Source organism: Streptopelia decaocto (assembly GCF_964273445.1).
Source record: "Streptopelia decaocto genome assembly, chromosome: 3".
NCBI classification, from domain to species: Eukaryota; Metazoa; Chordata; class Aves; order Columbiformes; family Columbidae; genus Streptopelia; species Streptopelia decaocto.
This window is the reverse complement of record NC_138656.1, coordinates 39,174,023-39,191,829: the sequence shown is the minus strand read 5'-3', so window position 1 is coordinate 39,191,829 and position 17,807 is coordinate 39,174,023. Positions and strand designations below refer to the sequence as shown.

The following is a 17,807-nucleotide window of genomic DNA, read 5'->3' as shown; positions in this document are numbered from 1 at the left end:
CTGAGAACTTGGATCTACATTCTCACATGGACTTTTTTAACAGTGCCTATCCTTAAAGAATCCTATTGAAACTGTTATTCTAATAATGTATTAACAGGGAACCTTTCAGAATTATGTATCTTTTGTATCTTCATACACTCTACATATAAAAGTCAGAGTTAATGCAGGTCTGAGCACTTGCTATGATTCGGCTGCTTAACTTCAACAGTGCCTCTCAGTTACTGTAATTTCAAATAAAATTTTGCTTTTATGCTGTTAAACGAGGTTAATGTACAGAGCTTGTTTGTTTCGCTAGCAGTTTGATTACTGTAGATACAAGATATAGTTTCAATATTCACTTCAGCGTGATTTGTAACACTTTGATATCTAAATAACTGGCCTTAATGTTACAAAAAGTATTTATTTCCACAACTTCAAAAGATCTCCGGTTCAGCAGTAACTTTCTGAAACACAGTTACCAACCTTCTAGCCCTAAAACCCATTTTAACCTCCCTTTTGCATACCACATCATGCAGAGGTGATACCACCTTCTAGATAATACAATTACTTTTAGATTTTAAAAGAAAAATAATTAAAAATCATTTCCTGTTGCAATACACAGAAATGGGAAAACCCTGTGTGGTCCTTGAACCACTGCATTTCACTAAAAAAGGCAGCGGTTTCCCATTTCTCAATAAATGCAAAGCTGAAGCCCTGGCAGCAGCCACATATTGTATATGGCTTCAGCCTTTGATGGATGAGCCACTGGCATCGTAGATGTGGAGTATCAAGAGATCATGAATTCATGATTTTGAATCAATAGACTCCAAGTCAACCCAAATTTTAGCAAAATTTGTTCAAATTACAAATATAGACAAATGCTTCTCAAGAGGGATGCGAAGCAGCAGGATGGGAACAGCAGGAAGACATAAAATGACTTAAATGACTATGTTCAAACACTACAAATGCAAAATCCAGCAAATACTCCAGATCAGTACACCAATAGAAAACTGCAGCTCAACCCAGGAATCCTAACACACCAAAATGTTATGTGGGTCTATGAATGGGTAATCAGCCTTAGCTATAGCCTTCATTGTCTACCTTTGTGATCCTCCTTCCCCATTCCCCAAATAAAAATAAAAAATCTCACTTCTTAGAAAGGAAATTCATTCGAGAACTCAGCAGCAAGGCTGTAACTGCTCTGCTTCGGTAAATAACTCTGCTAAGCCCTAGCTTGGCCGATCAGATAATGATTCTTCTGTGTGTAGCAGAAGATGAGAAAAACACAAGCTGTGGTAAAATTGCATTCACTTCAACAAAGAAAACTTGCGCAAGGCCCAGTGCAGCAGTTATATCTATATTAATAACTTATTTAAGAGCTCTGTTGAAGCACAGGACCTGATAGAACATTTCATTTTCAAGTAATTGATATCTACACAAGAGACATCCACTTGCCTCTGGTAAATAGCTGTGGGGTTTTGTTTTGTTTTGTTTCTTCTTTTGGTCTTCAAAGTATTTTAAAATAGGCCTAATTCACTAAACTGAGACAACCTACGGAAACCACTAGCCATGTCCACGTGCTTAAAGCAGGGTCCGTGTCTCAAGTACGTTGCTGGACTGAGACCTTAACCACCAGCTAGCACACATTTGAAGCTGCTGTTTTCTGTTATTCAAAACCAAAACAAAACACACACAAAAGAAACAAAACAGACCAAACATATATTCTAAGTTTTGTAATGATTCCTTCTTTAAAATAACATTGTCATTGAGAGTTACTTGTACACACTTCCATATGAAGATTTTTACTAGTAACAGAATAGCTTTTGCATTCAAATAGAAAAAACCTTACACAGTGTTTTATTACAAGCTGATTATTTTTAAGCTATGCTTATGCGTAATTTCTGACTTACATTTTTCAGGCGGTGTTATTGTAATAGTCTGAGCTGTAAATTCTTCATCAAAATACCTGGTGTCTGTCTCAGATGTCACTTGAGGTTTAAAAGGAGGTACAAGCTGAAAGGGACCAAGAAACAAAATGAAATTACTCTATCTGAAGCCAGACAAATTACTACCAGGAAAACAAATAAGTTCTTTTTCCCTACAACCCCAGATCAAATGAGTAAGTCTGTGGATAGGCAGCTGAATCTCTAACTTCTAGTAAGAGACAGAAGACATTAGAATCGATCCCAAAAACACTAGTTCACAACCTGGCTAATAGCACAACACAGCTAAATTCCAAGTATCACTCTCACATGACTTGCAGATAAATTGAGCTGCATAAAGATAATTACCTAGAAACTCTTCAGGCCATTCTGATTACCCGCCCAGGTGTCAGGCAAAGGCAACTCGAGGTACTTCACCAGAACTGGGTGGTACAAACAGCCAAGGCAAAAAGGACTTCACAGAGAGCACAGTAGGCACAATGCTTTTTTAGTAGTAGTAGTAGTAGTAGTAGTAGTAGTAGTAGTAGTAGTAGTAGTAGTAGTAATAATAGTATTTTTATTTTATTTCAGGGTTAAGGTCTTCATCCGAACTTACCTTTAGAAGAAATTACATGAGTGTGAAAATAGATTTTACATTTGAAAAAGGCCAGTTCATGCTTAAGTGAGTTGCTGGATCTAATCCTGCCTACTGCTCTCAGAGAGCAGTGTGGTATTTCCCAACAGCTAATCACCAGCGTTTGCTCACAGCCAGGACCTCCCCACCTCTCTTTTGCACCAGCCTTGCTACCTACCTTCTCCCCCAGAACAACAGCCTACAGCCCAAAGGTTTTAATGGGAAGGCATGTTCAGTACGGAATATCCCACTGCATGGTGCCAGCCCAAATGATACAGCAATTTAGCTCATATGATACTGGAAATGAAGGCGGGGAGGATGACAATGTTTTGGTTTGTACCTTGGAGCCCCTTGGTGTTATCTCCTCACATGCAATTTAAAACACACACCCTGATGACAGTGTATCAATTTCCCTTTCTATAGAAGAGGTAACGTTATGGCTCACTGATATTATCAGAGCTTGCATGTGGTTTTCACTAATTTCATGTTATTTCTCTCCTCAACTCCAGAACACCAAGACCAAATCTACCCCACAGCAAAGGAAGTGCAACTGCTGTTAAACCACCTCCCTCAGCAAGTTCAATGCACTAGACATGATTTACGATACACAATGTACATTGCAAACTTTTTGCAATAGTAAGAGTCTTCATTATTTTACTATGTTTGATGCACAAGATTTTGTTTGTTTGTTTGTTTGTACAGCTTGGAGAGATCTGCATGAACTGGTGAATGCCAGAAGCAGCTCTGCATCTCAGTGCTAACCAAAGGAGACTACGTGATCCACAAATACAGCCACCCAAAACCCAAAAGAGTTAGCGTGCTCTATGAGGACTACACTGTATAAGTGCTGCACAACCAGCCAAAGAAAGAAGGCTTTCAACAACATTTCTTCACTGTAGATCTCTATCCAGAAACTTATTAATTCCTAATACTTTACAGTTTGGAATGAGGCATAACAGATTAAAATGTGGTACAGTGCATAAAGAGAGCACTTAAACAGCATGACAACAGCAAAAATAACCCTAAACTAAAGCATCTGTAGGTGCACACAGAAGATATTTCTCCATTTTTATGACTGTTACAAATGCACACACAAATTCCCATTGTTTCCAAATCCAGGTTGAAAACTGCCATCCAATTCTTTTCTTTTTTATCCTTCTCACATGTGATATAATACACTGACAACTGGTAATGTGAAAGCCTTGTTAGCCGGAGAAAAATCCCTTCACTGTTCCTTGCAATATGAGAACCACACCAGAACACCAGTGGTTCTTTGGCCGTGGCACCCGATTCTGCCGGCATCCCTCCCAGGATACATCTACAAGTCTTTCAGCACTACCCTTCCTTCAGCAAATTGACTCTTTCTCCCTGCAACAGTTTATTTGCCCTTTTGAGAATATACTAACAGTTCTATTTTATCTGCTCCAAATCTTCAGTAACAGCCCAAGGAAATTCCTTCTCTGACCTTCATATGATTGTTGGGAGACGCTCCCAATTCTGACGGGAGAACCTCTAAAATAATGTACTGGTTCCTGCAGAATTCTAGTCAAGAAATGAGGGACTGGCACACAGAGGTCAGGCACCACCTCCAGGAGAAAACACAGTAAGAAATCCTTTCATAACATCATCCTTTCCTAACATCATCCTTTCCTAACAACCTTTCAGACAAAGCAGAAGCACAGAGTGTGGTATAAATGAGGTGCACAAGTGTACGCCGAAGGACATGGTGCTTCAACACCACATTCAGGAAACTGGAGACACAGCATTCGAGACAGATTTTGTAAGCCATGTCACCAACATGCCAGGCCATGCTACAGAAACTTGGCAATCATCTTTCTGGAGGAGTGCCACCTTTGTTCATTAATTGTTAGATTTTATTTAAAAACAGAAAGCAAAATCTCAGCAACTTTCTGCTGTAATGAAACTGTTAGAAAGACAAATAAGGCAGAACTGCTGCAGAGAAAACCACTTAGATTGAACAAGGATAGAATAAGAACTCAGAAGCTTCTCCATACATCACAATGGAGGCTGAAGTTGAGGCGAAATGGCAAAGAACAAACAACCCGACATTAACTACAGGGCTGATGATCACAACATGAAGATGTCTCTCTACAGGCAGTGGCATCTCGTATTTGGTGCCACAAGGAACTGGTACCCAGCTGCCACCGCCACAGCTTTTCCCCGCTTCTGACCTGAGAAGGCAGAAAGTCCAGGAGTGAAGTGAGCACCACAAGGCGCACCCAGTAACCCGGTCCAAAAGGAGTAAGATGAGCTTTTGTTAAGCACAGGACCTGTCAGTCTGCATGAAAATCATGCTGCTCAGTCCAGGCAGCCAAGCTTTAGTATGGGATGATTTTCCTCCTCTAGCGGGCTGTGCAAATTTAAGCAGAACACACTCAAACCATACAGGAGACTGCCCCTTCAGCACCCAGCCATTTACTCCAAGGACAAGAAATACACTTTTTCTGTGTTTGTGCATTACCTGCACGCACACATATGTGTGTGTGTATATATATATATATATATGTGAACAAATAAACAAAAGTCTAAACTCAGCATGAGTTCACTGACTGTAAGAGTTGATGTTCAAGACAAAAATCCAATTTCACACCCATCTGTCAAGCTGAATCTGCCCCGGTCATTTCCAAGGCTTGGTGTTAGAAATGACAGCAGAAGGAGTATCAAATTCATCGTGTCTTTATTATCTGCAGTGAATGGCATTTCATTTGGCATCCATCGAGAGCAGTGTGTGAGAAACACCACTGTTCTTCCACAGTTCGAGACCCGGGAAACTTGCCACCCGTCTCTCGGGGGAAGGAAAGGGGCAGGTACAGCACCTGAGTGTTACAGTCACACAGGGACAGACAGACAGGCTCTGTCCTACACCTGGAGCTTTCTCACGCTTCCTGAACAACTACACAAATACTCCAGTATGAGAGAAAATAAGTAACATTATTTGCTCAAAGATAATCTGACAGGAATCATTTGTCTCGTTGTATAGGAAGTGGCTGAGGCTACTTCAAAGTAACTGTGATGCACCCGATCTGCCAAATGAAAAATATGATGCTTAAGAACATCAATCTGATCTGCCGCCTTCTTTTAATTTACAGGGAATTTTAATTCCAATGAACTCAAAATTAACACTACCATAAGAATCTCATCCACCAACAGACTTCAGATGAATAGTTCTCTGAGATGAAGTGTGAAAGGAATAAGAGGAGCAGCTATACACCACCCCCACTGAATTACTCATTTAGATAAGCTAGGTTATAATATAAATTAGATTATAATCTCAAAACTTCCAAATACACTAATTCTTTACGGATCATATAAATTCTGAAGAGTGAACACTGCTGTGCAGTTTCAGGTTTTATTCATAAGGAATAACTATTTGAATCTTACTTATGGTTCAGCTTCGGTATGACATTCCAAGGTGTCCAATTAAAAACAATCACTGCTGCATCCCAAAATGTACGCCTCTTCTTTATTAATAAATTACAATGTATGAGATGAATTATCTTTTGTCACAGCTTATGTATTTTGAAAATTAATTTTAAAAACAACTACAAACCAGATATTTCAATAACATATTATCATCATATGCTGTTATTTCAACAGTTTCCATCTGGTTTATTATTCAAGTCTGACATACATCAAAAACTGTGTCAAATGTTACAGTTCTTTCTGACTATGAAAGTTAATTAAACATTAATGATTTGATGTCCAGAAATCAAACTTTCATCTCCTTTAAACATTCCTGGAGAACCAAAACAGCAAAGTTGTTACTTTCAAGAATCAAACAGAGGAGCCAGATCAGCCAAATCAGAGTGGTGGAAAAATTAAATAATACTGTGAAAAGAGAACAGGGTCACATCACTGAAATACACCTTTGTATTTCATGACAAGCATGCTCAGCTGGAAGGGCTGAAAATGTCACAATTCATAAACAGACTTCTCAACTTGAAAAAAAAAGTATATTAGTAAACTAGGTAACTTACTAAATGACATTCCAAGTAAATAGTCTATTTTCACATAAACTGAAATTCCTTAACTTACAAAATACCACAATAGAACACTTTAAAAGTACATTAGCTAAGCTTGTCTCAACATTTAACATTTTTCGGATGTGTATCTGTTAATGCATGTTCCCTCATTCATACATTTTTTAAGTTCCCATCAAAGCAAATGCTTGGTGACCCTAAAAATGGTGCAGAGATACTAACAACACAAAACCTTAATTCAGTCTTTCAATATTAGATCCCCAACAACAATATTTTAATTTAAAATAGGTATGTCCTTTAAAATACTGATTTTTCCTTCACTAACAATATGGTTTTTGTCCTTTTTCTGATATTAACTCAGTTACCAAAGGAAACAGGAGCTGCTGAGATTGCACACTCTGTCAGCCTATACGTCTTTCCCTAACAAACTCCGAATGGCTGGGCGAACACACCATGACAGAAAGACGAGGCACAGACACACGTCCCACAGAATTTCTGACTCCAGTTTACTGAATAGAAGAGGAAAAAAAACAGGGTTTCCACTGAAGCACAGACAGCAATGGCAAAACAGCCAGGAGCTGGAAATGCCCGTGTACCCTGGCGGGACACTGCATCTGGTGGTCCTGGGCAGGGGGAGGAGGAAGAGCTGGGATTTCGGCGGTGGAAGGACACACAGCCCAGATCCACAGGAAGGCAGGCTTTAGCAGAGAGTTTTGCCCACCAACAAACTCTGTTTTCCAAGCGATATGATAGAACAGACAGAGAAAAAACACAACCCCCAGGATTGCAGCAACAAGTTTAAGAATCAGACTGATGTACATTTTTCCTTCCTGTAAAATCAAGAAGCTGGGGAAGCAGTGGCAACCAACCACTATGTCTGCCCATACAGTTTAAAGGAGCGCTTGAAACACTATGAAAATATCACAGTGGTTAGCAGTTTTCTGATCTTTTTACTGCTTTGCACAACAACAACATAAAAGCAAATAACAAGGGTCATTTCTACAGGCTTAGTTGCACTGCAAATTACTATACAAAAATAGTATGACTCAAAAAGCAATGACCTAAAACCAGATGTTGGTGGTTTCCTATTTCCCTCCTGCCCTGTCCTTTAAATTCTGATACATAAAAGTACTTAAAGGTACACTTGAGATCATAGTGATATTGCAGATTTTGCCAGGCCTGAACCCAGGGCTTCAAACAGGGGCTTTCATCATTCTGCCGTTGAGCTCTAAGGAAAGCACAGGTGGTACAGGTGAAGGGTGCAGCACAGTCACACACCCCTGCTCCCTCCCCAGTACCAACAAATATCTTTGTTAGCACCCTCTCATTTGCTTCAGGAAGAATCGGATGTATTAGCAGAAATCAGGAGCACATATATGTATCTCAGCCCATACATTCTCCTTCTTTCATCTGTATTACATGCAGGAGGAAACCCAGGCTTTGCTGAAAGGTCTGGCTCTCCTTTCACCTGAGGCTACCTGAGTGTTCCAAGCTGCAAGCCTAAAGACATACCCAAATTCCTACCTTTAACTTAATGCCCAGGTGGTTTTTGTTCAATGGAAGACCCTAGACAGAACATCCAACAACTTATTTCTGCAACCCATATAAAAGTATGCTTATACAATTCTTAAATGAGTAACAGGAATTTCAAAAGGCTTCCTGATTCTAGCTAAAAATAAAACAAATATTTTATTTAGAAGTATATGGGCTTTTGAAGTCTTCAGAGTTTGCCAAGCTATTCAATTTCTCCTACTCAGGCACAGAGATAAAAACTCATCAGGGGTGAGATGATCACAGGAAGAACCTGGCACAGGCTGCTCTCTTTCATATGCCCTCATGGCTTTTCTGCCAAAAATAAATACATCTGATCACAAATGCTAACTACTATACATTTTTCATTTAAAGGCAACGACCTTCTCTGCCCCAGTGTGCCATACAACATTTTATTATCATGGTGTAGTACCAAATTAGTTTAATTAGTTAGCAGTATCAGAGAGCTAATAATTCCATTTGACCATTTGGATCCATTTGAACTGACAGAGCTACTGTTGTTGCATGAACTACTCAGAGTTTACAGATATATAATTCTCTCTCTAATCACACCAGTAAAGTGATAACATAGTAAGTACAGAGGTGTACTTATTCTGTGGTAAAACTAATAAAATTAGTGGCACAGGAGCTTAGTGAGCACATGTACAAAACTACCGTTCAGCAAATACTGGAATACCCATTATTATTTGGTTTCCATTACTCTGAATGTGAACTTCAGTTCTTTCATTGCTAACAGAAACACACTCCTGAAATGTAGCCAGGAAATTACAGTTTCATGGTGCATAAACCTCAGGCAAGAATACTGTGAAATATTTTTACTATGCAAATAATTATATCAACTATCAATTTCATCAAGTGACCCTACTACTAAAGACTACAGCTACACTACTAATAACAGCAACAGAAGCAAGCATAGAATAGATCTATTTGAAAATCAAACTTGCTTGATGCACCTTCCTCCTGAGTTATTTTAGAATACCAAAACCTCAAAAAGATTCATATAAGAATTCTAACAAACATACTCAGTGGAAGTTCATTGACCTTATTATTTTGTTTTAAGTTTATCTTTCAGAGCACAGTCTTATCCTGCACACTTCACAATAGATAAGACTCTGCGTGCAGAAGGAGCAACCAGATATTTTAACCAACCAGACAAATGGCTTTGTAATATGAACAAAACCATTTTTTCAAATAAACAGAAAAACGTACTGTCAGAAGTCATTTTCATGACTTATGTTTCCATAAAGAACCCATTGTGTGCCAATACTGCCCAAAAGCAATTCCTATGATCCTTGAAGCTAACTGTTCAACTGAAGAAATTCAATTGATTTTTTACTGGCAAAGCCACAATGGGCAGAGTAAACAATGAATGACTGCAATTTCTCCGGTTATGATACTCCAATAAGCTACATCCACCTCCTTGAACATAAAAGCAAAATACTTGCATTTATATATTTATATTTTGATAGATAGATAGATAGATAGATAGATAGATAGATAGATAGATAGATAGATAGATAGATAGATAGATTTTTATACCTGGAAAATACCTCCTTTTATTTTAATAGCTCACAATAAGATATTGACTGAAAAACACTTACCATGTTGATTTGGAAAAACTCAAAGCTTATGCTTAAAAATGTAAGAGTATCCATACTTTCTTAACTAAATATGATGTTGAACACAGTATTGAATTGAGAGCTCTATTTCTAATGTAAGCTAATCAAGAAAGCTTTTTCAACAGAGCAAGAGAAATGTAACAGCTTTTTCTTTCTCACCCACTCCTACCACATAGAAATCAAATCAATTTTAGTGGGGTTTTTTTAAACTCCAGAAAGGTCCTCAACTTGTATTTTTAGCTTTTATCCTCACAGTGTTTCTCAACAATGTCCTTACATAACCAACCAGTGGTTGACCTCACAAAGTAACTAAATTAATACACTTACTCTGATTATTTATTTTAGAGTTTCTTGAAACCTCATGATACTGCCAGGGAAAAATCACACTTGTATCAAGTAACTTCAGAGTACCATATTTTCTATCATCGTATACAGGCTCTTTTTTCAATTCTGGTACTTGCCAGAGAAGTACCACACCAACAACTACACATTTTTAAAATTTCAGTTCAACAACAACTGAACAAAACAGTTTGTACTATTGACATTGTAGCATAAACATATTCTGCTCATTCGTATGTCTTCCATTTTCCTTTTATTTGAACAAAGAAAAAAAAGGAGAAAAATCTATCTTTTAAAATTACGCAGCTCAACTGGCAGATTAACAATGTATAACAGTTGAGAAAAAAAAGAGACTTTATCAAAATAGAAGGGGGTTTATAGCAACAAGTAAATTCTTATACAAGTACTGAGATAAAATCAGCTTCTGTATATAAAACAACTTAAGTCAATTAAGTTTCACTACCGAGTAAGATAAACTCATTTTCTAAAATCATCCCCAAAGTGTTGATTGTTACAGGAACAGGACTAGGTTTAGCGAACTAGGCTTAGAGAAAACTGTTCAAATTGAATTCTCAGTACTTGCTTTCTCCACAAGCTGTTTTGGCTCAGTGTTTTAATGCTATTTTAAATTTCTTAGATATCTCTTCAAAAATAAGTTTGAAAAAGATTTCTACTCAAATACAAACAATCAGAAAGTAGATTCTTGCTATGAGTCCCTTCCAAACACTTCATTTTCCTATTGCCATAAAGCAATTTTTCAATAAAAGGCAGAAATAAAAAGATAATTCTGTATAAACTTCCGTTACACCTTCTCACATTTTCTTGAGCCATACACCTACTTTTCTCTTGAAGGCCCAGTAAGAAAAACAGGAAAGGAAAAGATTTTGACATTTACATAATAAAAGAAAAACCCTTCCTGAGTTTAGGTTGGTTTGAAAAATTTATATTTGGTCCACTGACAAATTATCACTGAAAAACAAAAGATTAAGTACACATAGTTCTGCATAATTATTCATTTGTATTAACACAAAAAGTTGCAAAGAAAAACACGATTAAGTCCAGAGAGCAGCAGTCCTATGACTATCAGTTGAAACCACCTTGCAGAAGCCAGATTATTCAATGTCATATAAAGACTTACCTTTTTATCATATACATCTTGCCAGTTTACTCCAGCAAAGAAACTGTGACGCATGATTTCTTTTGCGTCATCTGGGCCTCCACCAAGTCTAAAGAGAGTGAGGAAAAAAAATCATATTAAACAAGCATTACTCTTAAAGGCAGGTTGAGTTATTGCAATGGTTGGAAAAGTGACCATTTGTTTTTGACTCTCTGGGAACAACTCTCACCCATTTAATAACTAATTCTTATCTCTTCATTATGAATTAAGGTGATCTTGAGAGAAAATGTGATAGCCATGCCATGGCCTAGTCTATTTGATTAATCCAACTACAATGTTCACTCCTGTCCATGATGAGCTTTTCTAGTAATTCATTCATTTTAAAAACATACTTAAGTTTAGTTTTCTTGAAAGACCAACTCGCCTTCTGGCACTATTAAAAACCCAAACAAACCCAACAATGCTGACATAAAATTTCACCAAGCAGGTGCCAGGCACTGAATCAGTAATGACTCACGCATCAGTTTTATATAGTGTTCACTGCTGTTGCATCTGGATGCTGTAACAATTAACCAATTACCATAAAATAGTCTCAATCTGAGTCAATTAGTATAAATTAATAAATTGTAGGCCTGCTGAGAAGGTTATTTAAAGGCCATTGTAAATAACCACACTATTCACTGTGGCCCATAGCTTGCCAAAGCCAGACTCTGGCAAATCATCTTAGGAAGTTAATTCTACCTACTTTGGGTGAACTTGCCCATGGTGATGTGAGCTCATGGAACTGGTCACCACTGCCAAGAGAGGAAGGTCCCACTCCTGCCCATCCCTCTCCCCTCTCACCTGCATCCACAGCATCGTTCCCACTGACAACTGCAAGCTGAGCCAGCTCACTAACCTGAAGGAAACTAACCCCACAATGAGAAAACAAGAAAGAGCTGGCTGCTTTTTGTTGTCAAAATTTGACTCAACAAGTTTAGTGACCTCCCTTGAGCTTCTGTTGTTGGTACAGAAAGAACCACACATCCAGTGAAGAGAACCTCTGCCCCTTTCAACAACATGTGGACTTTCAGGACTGCTCAGCTGTCATCTAACTTCTTCCTGACACTGGCAAGCCTACTGGTCTAACAGAAAGGAGAGGCAACAGGAAAAAGAAATCTTAACTGAACAAGCAGCCCATATGTGCTAAATATTGACAAGAAGATTGACATAAATAGTTTGTGTTTCATTGAAAGGAACTGCTGAAGATATAGTGCCAAATTTTAAAAGCAACCTTTTAAGTAAGATAAATTCCTCTCTAAAGCGCTTCTTGCAAGCAACAATAATTCCCACAACCATGGAAAAAAATCTGTATTATTATTACCCTGCTGCCAAATTACAAAAATATTCTAGACTACTACCTCAGTCTTGCAGTATAAAGTTATTCTCACTTCCAAGACGTATTCCTTTGTTCCTCAACTACTCATGGTAAAATTCTCTACATCTCTGCCAAGCATCCCAGTGAGCCTGCAGTCTCCAGACTTCTCTCACTATCTTCCCATCCAGCTGCTCATAGAAAAGCTGAGCTGCAGTTAACCTCTGTGCTCTCACCCTATTTAGCATTAGCTAGCACCACAACTAGAATATGAATAAGCTTGTAAATGTAAGTCTGTAATAAACACTACTGTCTGCAAAGATTAATTAGAAGGAAGTATCTTTTCAATTCTAAAGGTTAATGCATTTGATGAGTCAGATTGTTCGGAGGTCAAAATGCATAAGAGTTGCTACAGGAACACATTTTTACTTTACCCTCCGTGTATTTGGTTGGTCACAGTTTGCTTGTACTGCACACAGCAAAACCAGCAAGCCCGGCACGGCTGGGCAGGAGCAGCAAGGCTGAGGTGACTGCCCGTGCTGTCCTGGCTGATACGCAGGGCTGTTTGCCCTCAGACACGGCAACCCCAACCCCTCCTGCGCTGGGGGCCAGAGAGCAATCGCACTGCTGAAAACTTACTGAGAATGAACTGAGGGTGAAGAAGGACTACAGAGACAGACAGAATGCCTGCAGCCTTAAAACATGCCAAGAAACTCGCAAGAACAACAGAGTTTGGGGAAAAGAGGGGACCTACAAACAAATATCACTGATTTACAAAGAGAGAGATTTGTTTTAGAACCAGAGGGGACTGGACCCTGCTAGTCCAGTGCAGGCACCACTGGAAAACACCTCTTGGCAGGCAACAATCCCAGAGGGAAAAGCCCACCACAGAAAGGCACAGGCAACAGGTGGATGATACTTCCTCTCAAACCACTGTATTTAGATTCCACTCAGAAGATGTTTTCTTTCACATGTTTCTAGTGTCCATGGTCTAATATGTCATCTATCTACATAGCCTAACAAAATTTATCTGTGGCTGTCTATACATGTCTTCTGGCATGATCACTTCCAAGAAAAAGTGGTATAGTCCCCCTGAGACACTTCAGCCAACACACGGTTAAGTCATACTCTGAAAAACACTTTAGTGTTTCCCTTTGTTCCAGTACATGATCTAAACCTGAAAAGATCCCCATGTTTACTGTGAATGACTGAAAAAGTCCTCTTTCCCATATGCTTTTTCCCCTTTTGCTCATTAAACTCACTTTGTGCATCACTGATGTATTGAAAAAGTGGAAATCTGAGACAGTATGGCTGCATATAGCCCTTTCCAGTGACTGACAGGTCTTTCAGTTAGGAAGATGAGGCATCACTGGCCTATTTTTACATTAGGCAGTATCATCACAGTATTTATTATGCCTGTATACCCAAGTAATTTCACTTACCGCTTATTTGGATCCTTTATCAGTAGGCCTGATAGTAATGATTTTGCATCTGCAGACAGAGTTCGAGGAAATTTTATGTCCTCCATTAGTATCAGTTCAAATAGTTTCTCATGATCTTGGTTGTAGAACGGTAATCTTCCACACATCATTTCATACATGACAACTCCTAATCCCCACCAGTCCACTGCACGACCATAGTCATTGTCTTCCAACACCTAAGGCAGAAACCAAAACCAGCTGTAAGACATGCACTATTTCAGACACGGTCATTTCAGTCGATTTGATGCACCTCTATGTGAATGTGTTTCCAAGACTTTATTTTCAGAGTGTACTACAAGGACTCCCAGAACCTGGCTCAATCCATGCAACTGCAGTACTGACCCACACACTCACTGAAATTCCAGGCATACTGGGCACCATGCTGCTAAGGACAAAATACAAAACTGAGAATGACCTGCCCAAAATTATCAGGACTGCATTTGCCTCTCTCCTGTGTCCTCTACCATCCCATTTCTAGTGTGCTCAGTTTTAGGAAGGGGCACTTCATCTACAGGCACTACTGCCTCAGTTAATGTTCTTCTGGGAGAAGTGAAGCACCTCCTTGCTCAGTCACTTCCTCTCTCCTTACCCCAACCTGTAAGAATAAAGCCTCAAATATAGAAACACCTTAATCTTATTAAGATAAGCTTAGCTTCTTCCTGATCTTTATTTATATTAAAAGTCCTCAGTGTGTTTCTCCTGACAGTTTCATTAGTAGTTCAAACAGCTGAACTCTGCTAGTGCAAAGAAATAGGACAATGTTTACATGATACTATGTTTATTATGGCATTATGCTTATATGATATTCTATGATCACAGAAATATGGTAACTTTTATATAATTTGTTAACATAATGCCTCCAGTGGTGTGTGCCTAAAAACATACTCCACAGCCTTTCTCCTAGCAACTCCAGAGAAGTGGAATAAGGAATCTGAGCTTAATACACCTTCATATTAAACTTCAGAAATGGAGACAACATAACAGCAGCATACACCCATAATGAAACCACAGGCAATAAGGAAACTGAAGGCTACTGGATATATACATATGTAACTCCAGCTTCTGTGAATTTCTAGGTCATACCCTTTCACTTAAAAAAGACAGAACAGTTAGAAGTTAATAAATGGTAATACAGAAGGCGCTACAACTGTGTGCGCCAAATGGCCAATATTTGCTGCAGAAAGGTCTATTAAAGAGGCAAAAACCTTAAAACAATAAATTAGACTTAAATAATAAATGGTTAGAAAGATCAAAGAAATGCAACAAATACAGTTGGACTGTATTTATGAAGAATTAAATAATTCTTTACAAAAAATTTTCTCTATCCTTAAAAGACAGAATGTGAAAGGCAGCACATATGACTGATTTAAAAAAAAATAATAAAACCAGCAAACTGATCTACAGAAAACAAAATACTTTTTACAACACACAGACTCATGCAATCACCACCACCAAGAGCTCACCCAGATTCAAATTGTAAGCAGACACACAGGAACAGTCATTTAGTAGCAAAAATCTGGTGATGTGTAGTAAAGCCTTCAGGCTTTAATGGTAAGGCAGCGTCTAACAGGTCAGAAATTACCTTTTCCTGTGAGTACATTATCTTGTGATTGTCTAAAAAGTATAAGATGAGTTCCAGTAATTTCCTCTGAAGCAAGGGTAGACACAGTCCTTGCCCATCTGGGGACACTAAATGCAGCCGTGACCACATCACAGGACACGTGCTACCTTAGCCAGGCCTAACAAGGGGCATTGAGCTCATTTATCTGCCTCTGCTTTTTCTCCCCCAGTAAATCCAGACCTGCTCTGAAGTGCTTTTAGCAGAAACACGCTTTTAGCAGAAACAAAATGCAATCCGATCCAGTATGGCAATTTTGACAATCCCACAGTAATTAACGCATTCATATTCCTAGTTTTCACTGTCCTTAAGGATTAGTAGTAGAAAGATGATGAAAAGAAGTGTCTTACAAATCCCTCTTGTGTATATAAGATTAAAAAATCATAAATATTAACACATTAACACATACTATTTACAACTGTGCCAAAACACACAGACTCGTTACATCATTGATATTTCCAAATAGAGGGTGAAATTTTGGAAAGTGTAAAATACAACAAATTATCTGAATAAGTACATATGACAAAACTAACTAAAATAACTCCTGCATTTTAAAATTAATTAAATGTTTTATGAGTTTGAGCATATTGCAAGGTATTTGCTGAAAAACTGTATATGAAATCTGTGACGCTTGTCTTTAAATCACCATTTCTTCTGCCACAGAATAAAAGCATTATATATTTTTCTACTGTATCTATTAGCACCATTACCATCTCTCCTATTTGTACAGTGAGCTACTCTTTTCTTTTGAAGCTAGTAAAACATAAAATTGTGAAGCAGTGGTAGGTTCTTTTTACAAGTAAGTTGAGATGTGGTTTGCATGTGTGATTTATAAAAGAAGGCAACAGGAAGAAAAAAACGTATTATTCTTTGAACAAGGCAAATGACATGGCCAATAGCTAAAGCAAAATGTATCTGGGGCTTTACCTAATTTATGCAGGACTTTACCTAATAGTAATAAAAAAGTATGAGCAACCTTTTGCTGCATTCCCACAACAGCAACAAAACAGTGGTACAAAGAAAGAGCCAAATGTGATTTTTAACCTCTTTTTACATAAAATCATAAAAAAGCATAAAAGCCAGATTAACTGCCTCCCGAACCCGCATATCACCAGCCGGGTTCTCATCCCCAGCTGGCAAAACTGGCAACTCTTTATTTTTGTTTAAATACCTGGTTTACAGCCAGCCAGACAAGCAAGAACATCAAAAGGGTTTCATTTAGGCAAAAGGAAAACAGCCTGAAAATAGTGTAAATAAAGCAAAATGAATCTCAACTTATTTTAATATAAATGCAATAAAATTGTGCATAATACACTCACAGTAAATACACACAATTATTTCCTTTAAGTCTTTCCTACTCCTCATGGTGTTAAGAAATGCCAGGATTTATAGACTGTGACAAATCAATGGAAGTGCTGGAGTCCAGCAGCTCCTACAACCAAATCCATACATGTCTATACACACGGCCCCAGCATTACAGAACCCTTTCCAAACAATTCCTGGTTTTGAGGGATTTGGTTTTAATTACACTGAACATAGGTCAAGAAAGCTTCGACTCATTGCTAAAATGAACATGACACAGCTGCAGGCTTTGAACCTATGAATAATTCAGTCTTCTGCTTACCGTGAGGTAGGTAGCTGCTTTTAGACATGCCTCCTTTGGCTGTGAGGTCTGATACTACTGTCCCTCCAGTATTTGTGGGGTATCCTTGTGTACATGGGGTACCAGTGTAAGCACTTGGCCAGGCACAGACACAGTGGAACGTTTGATCTCTTGGGCTTTGTACACTGCCCTTAAAAGCTGCCTCCATCACCTCCAGCCAATTCTCTTCCCTTCACCCACAAATCTATCTTCAAGCGAATACACTGTCCTAACAACCCAGTCCCTTCAAGGTCACAGCAGGAAAGGCAGCGGGCCCACCGAAACCATCATAAAGGGCACACGCTCAACCACTCTGGTATCTGTTGTAAAGTAACATATTAATGTTTTCTAGGGATATCACAGAGAACAATCACAGGGAACTCACAAACTACAGAAAGAGCAGCTACACTGGGTACGTACTCCAGTCAGGTGCATTTTCATGAAACAAAGATGAAGTTACTTGCTTTCTTCCACAAAATCTGTTTAAATAGTCAGATCATTCAGATATGTGACTTCCCTTCCTTCATCTGCTTAACACGCATGGGGTGCC

General features: G+C 38.5%; 1 protein-coding gene across 2 annotated transcripts in view; it reads right to left on the bottom strand.

Annotated features, from left to right (window-relative positions):
- The window catches only part of AKT3 (AKT serine/threonine kinase 3), a 160,967-nt gene that overhangs the window by 6,415 nt on the left and 136,745 nt on the right, over positions 1–17,807 (bottom strand). For both annotated transcript variants that reach the window (XM_082049701.1, XM_082049702.1), the window contains exons 11-13: positions 13,959–14,173; positions 11,184–11,271; positions 1,890–1,992 (exon numbers count right to left, since the gene is read on the bottom strand). In XM_082049701.1, coding sequence (XP_081905827.1) covers positions 1,890–1,992; positions 11,184–11,271; positions 13,959–14,173 — 406 coding nt within the window. The remainder of the gene's footprint in view (positions 1–1,889; positions 1,993–11,183; positions 11,272–13,958; positions 14,174–17,807) is intronic.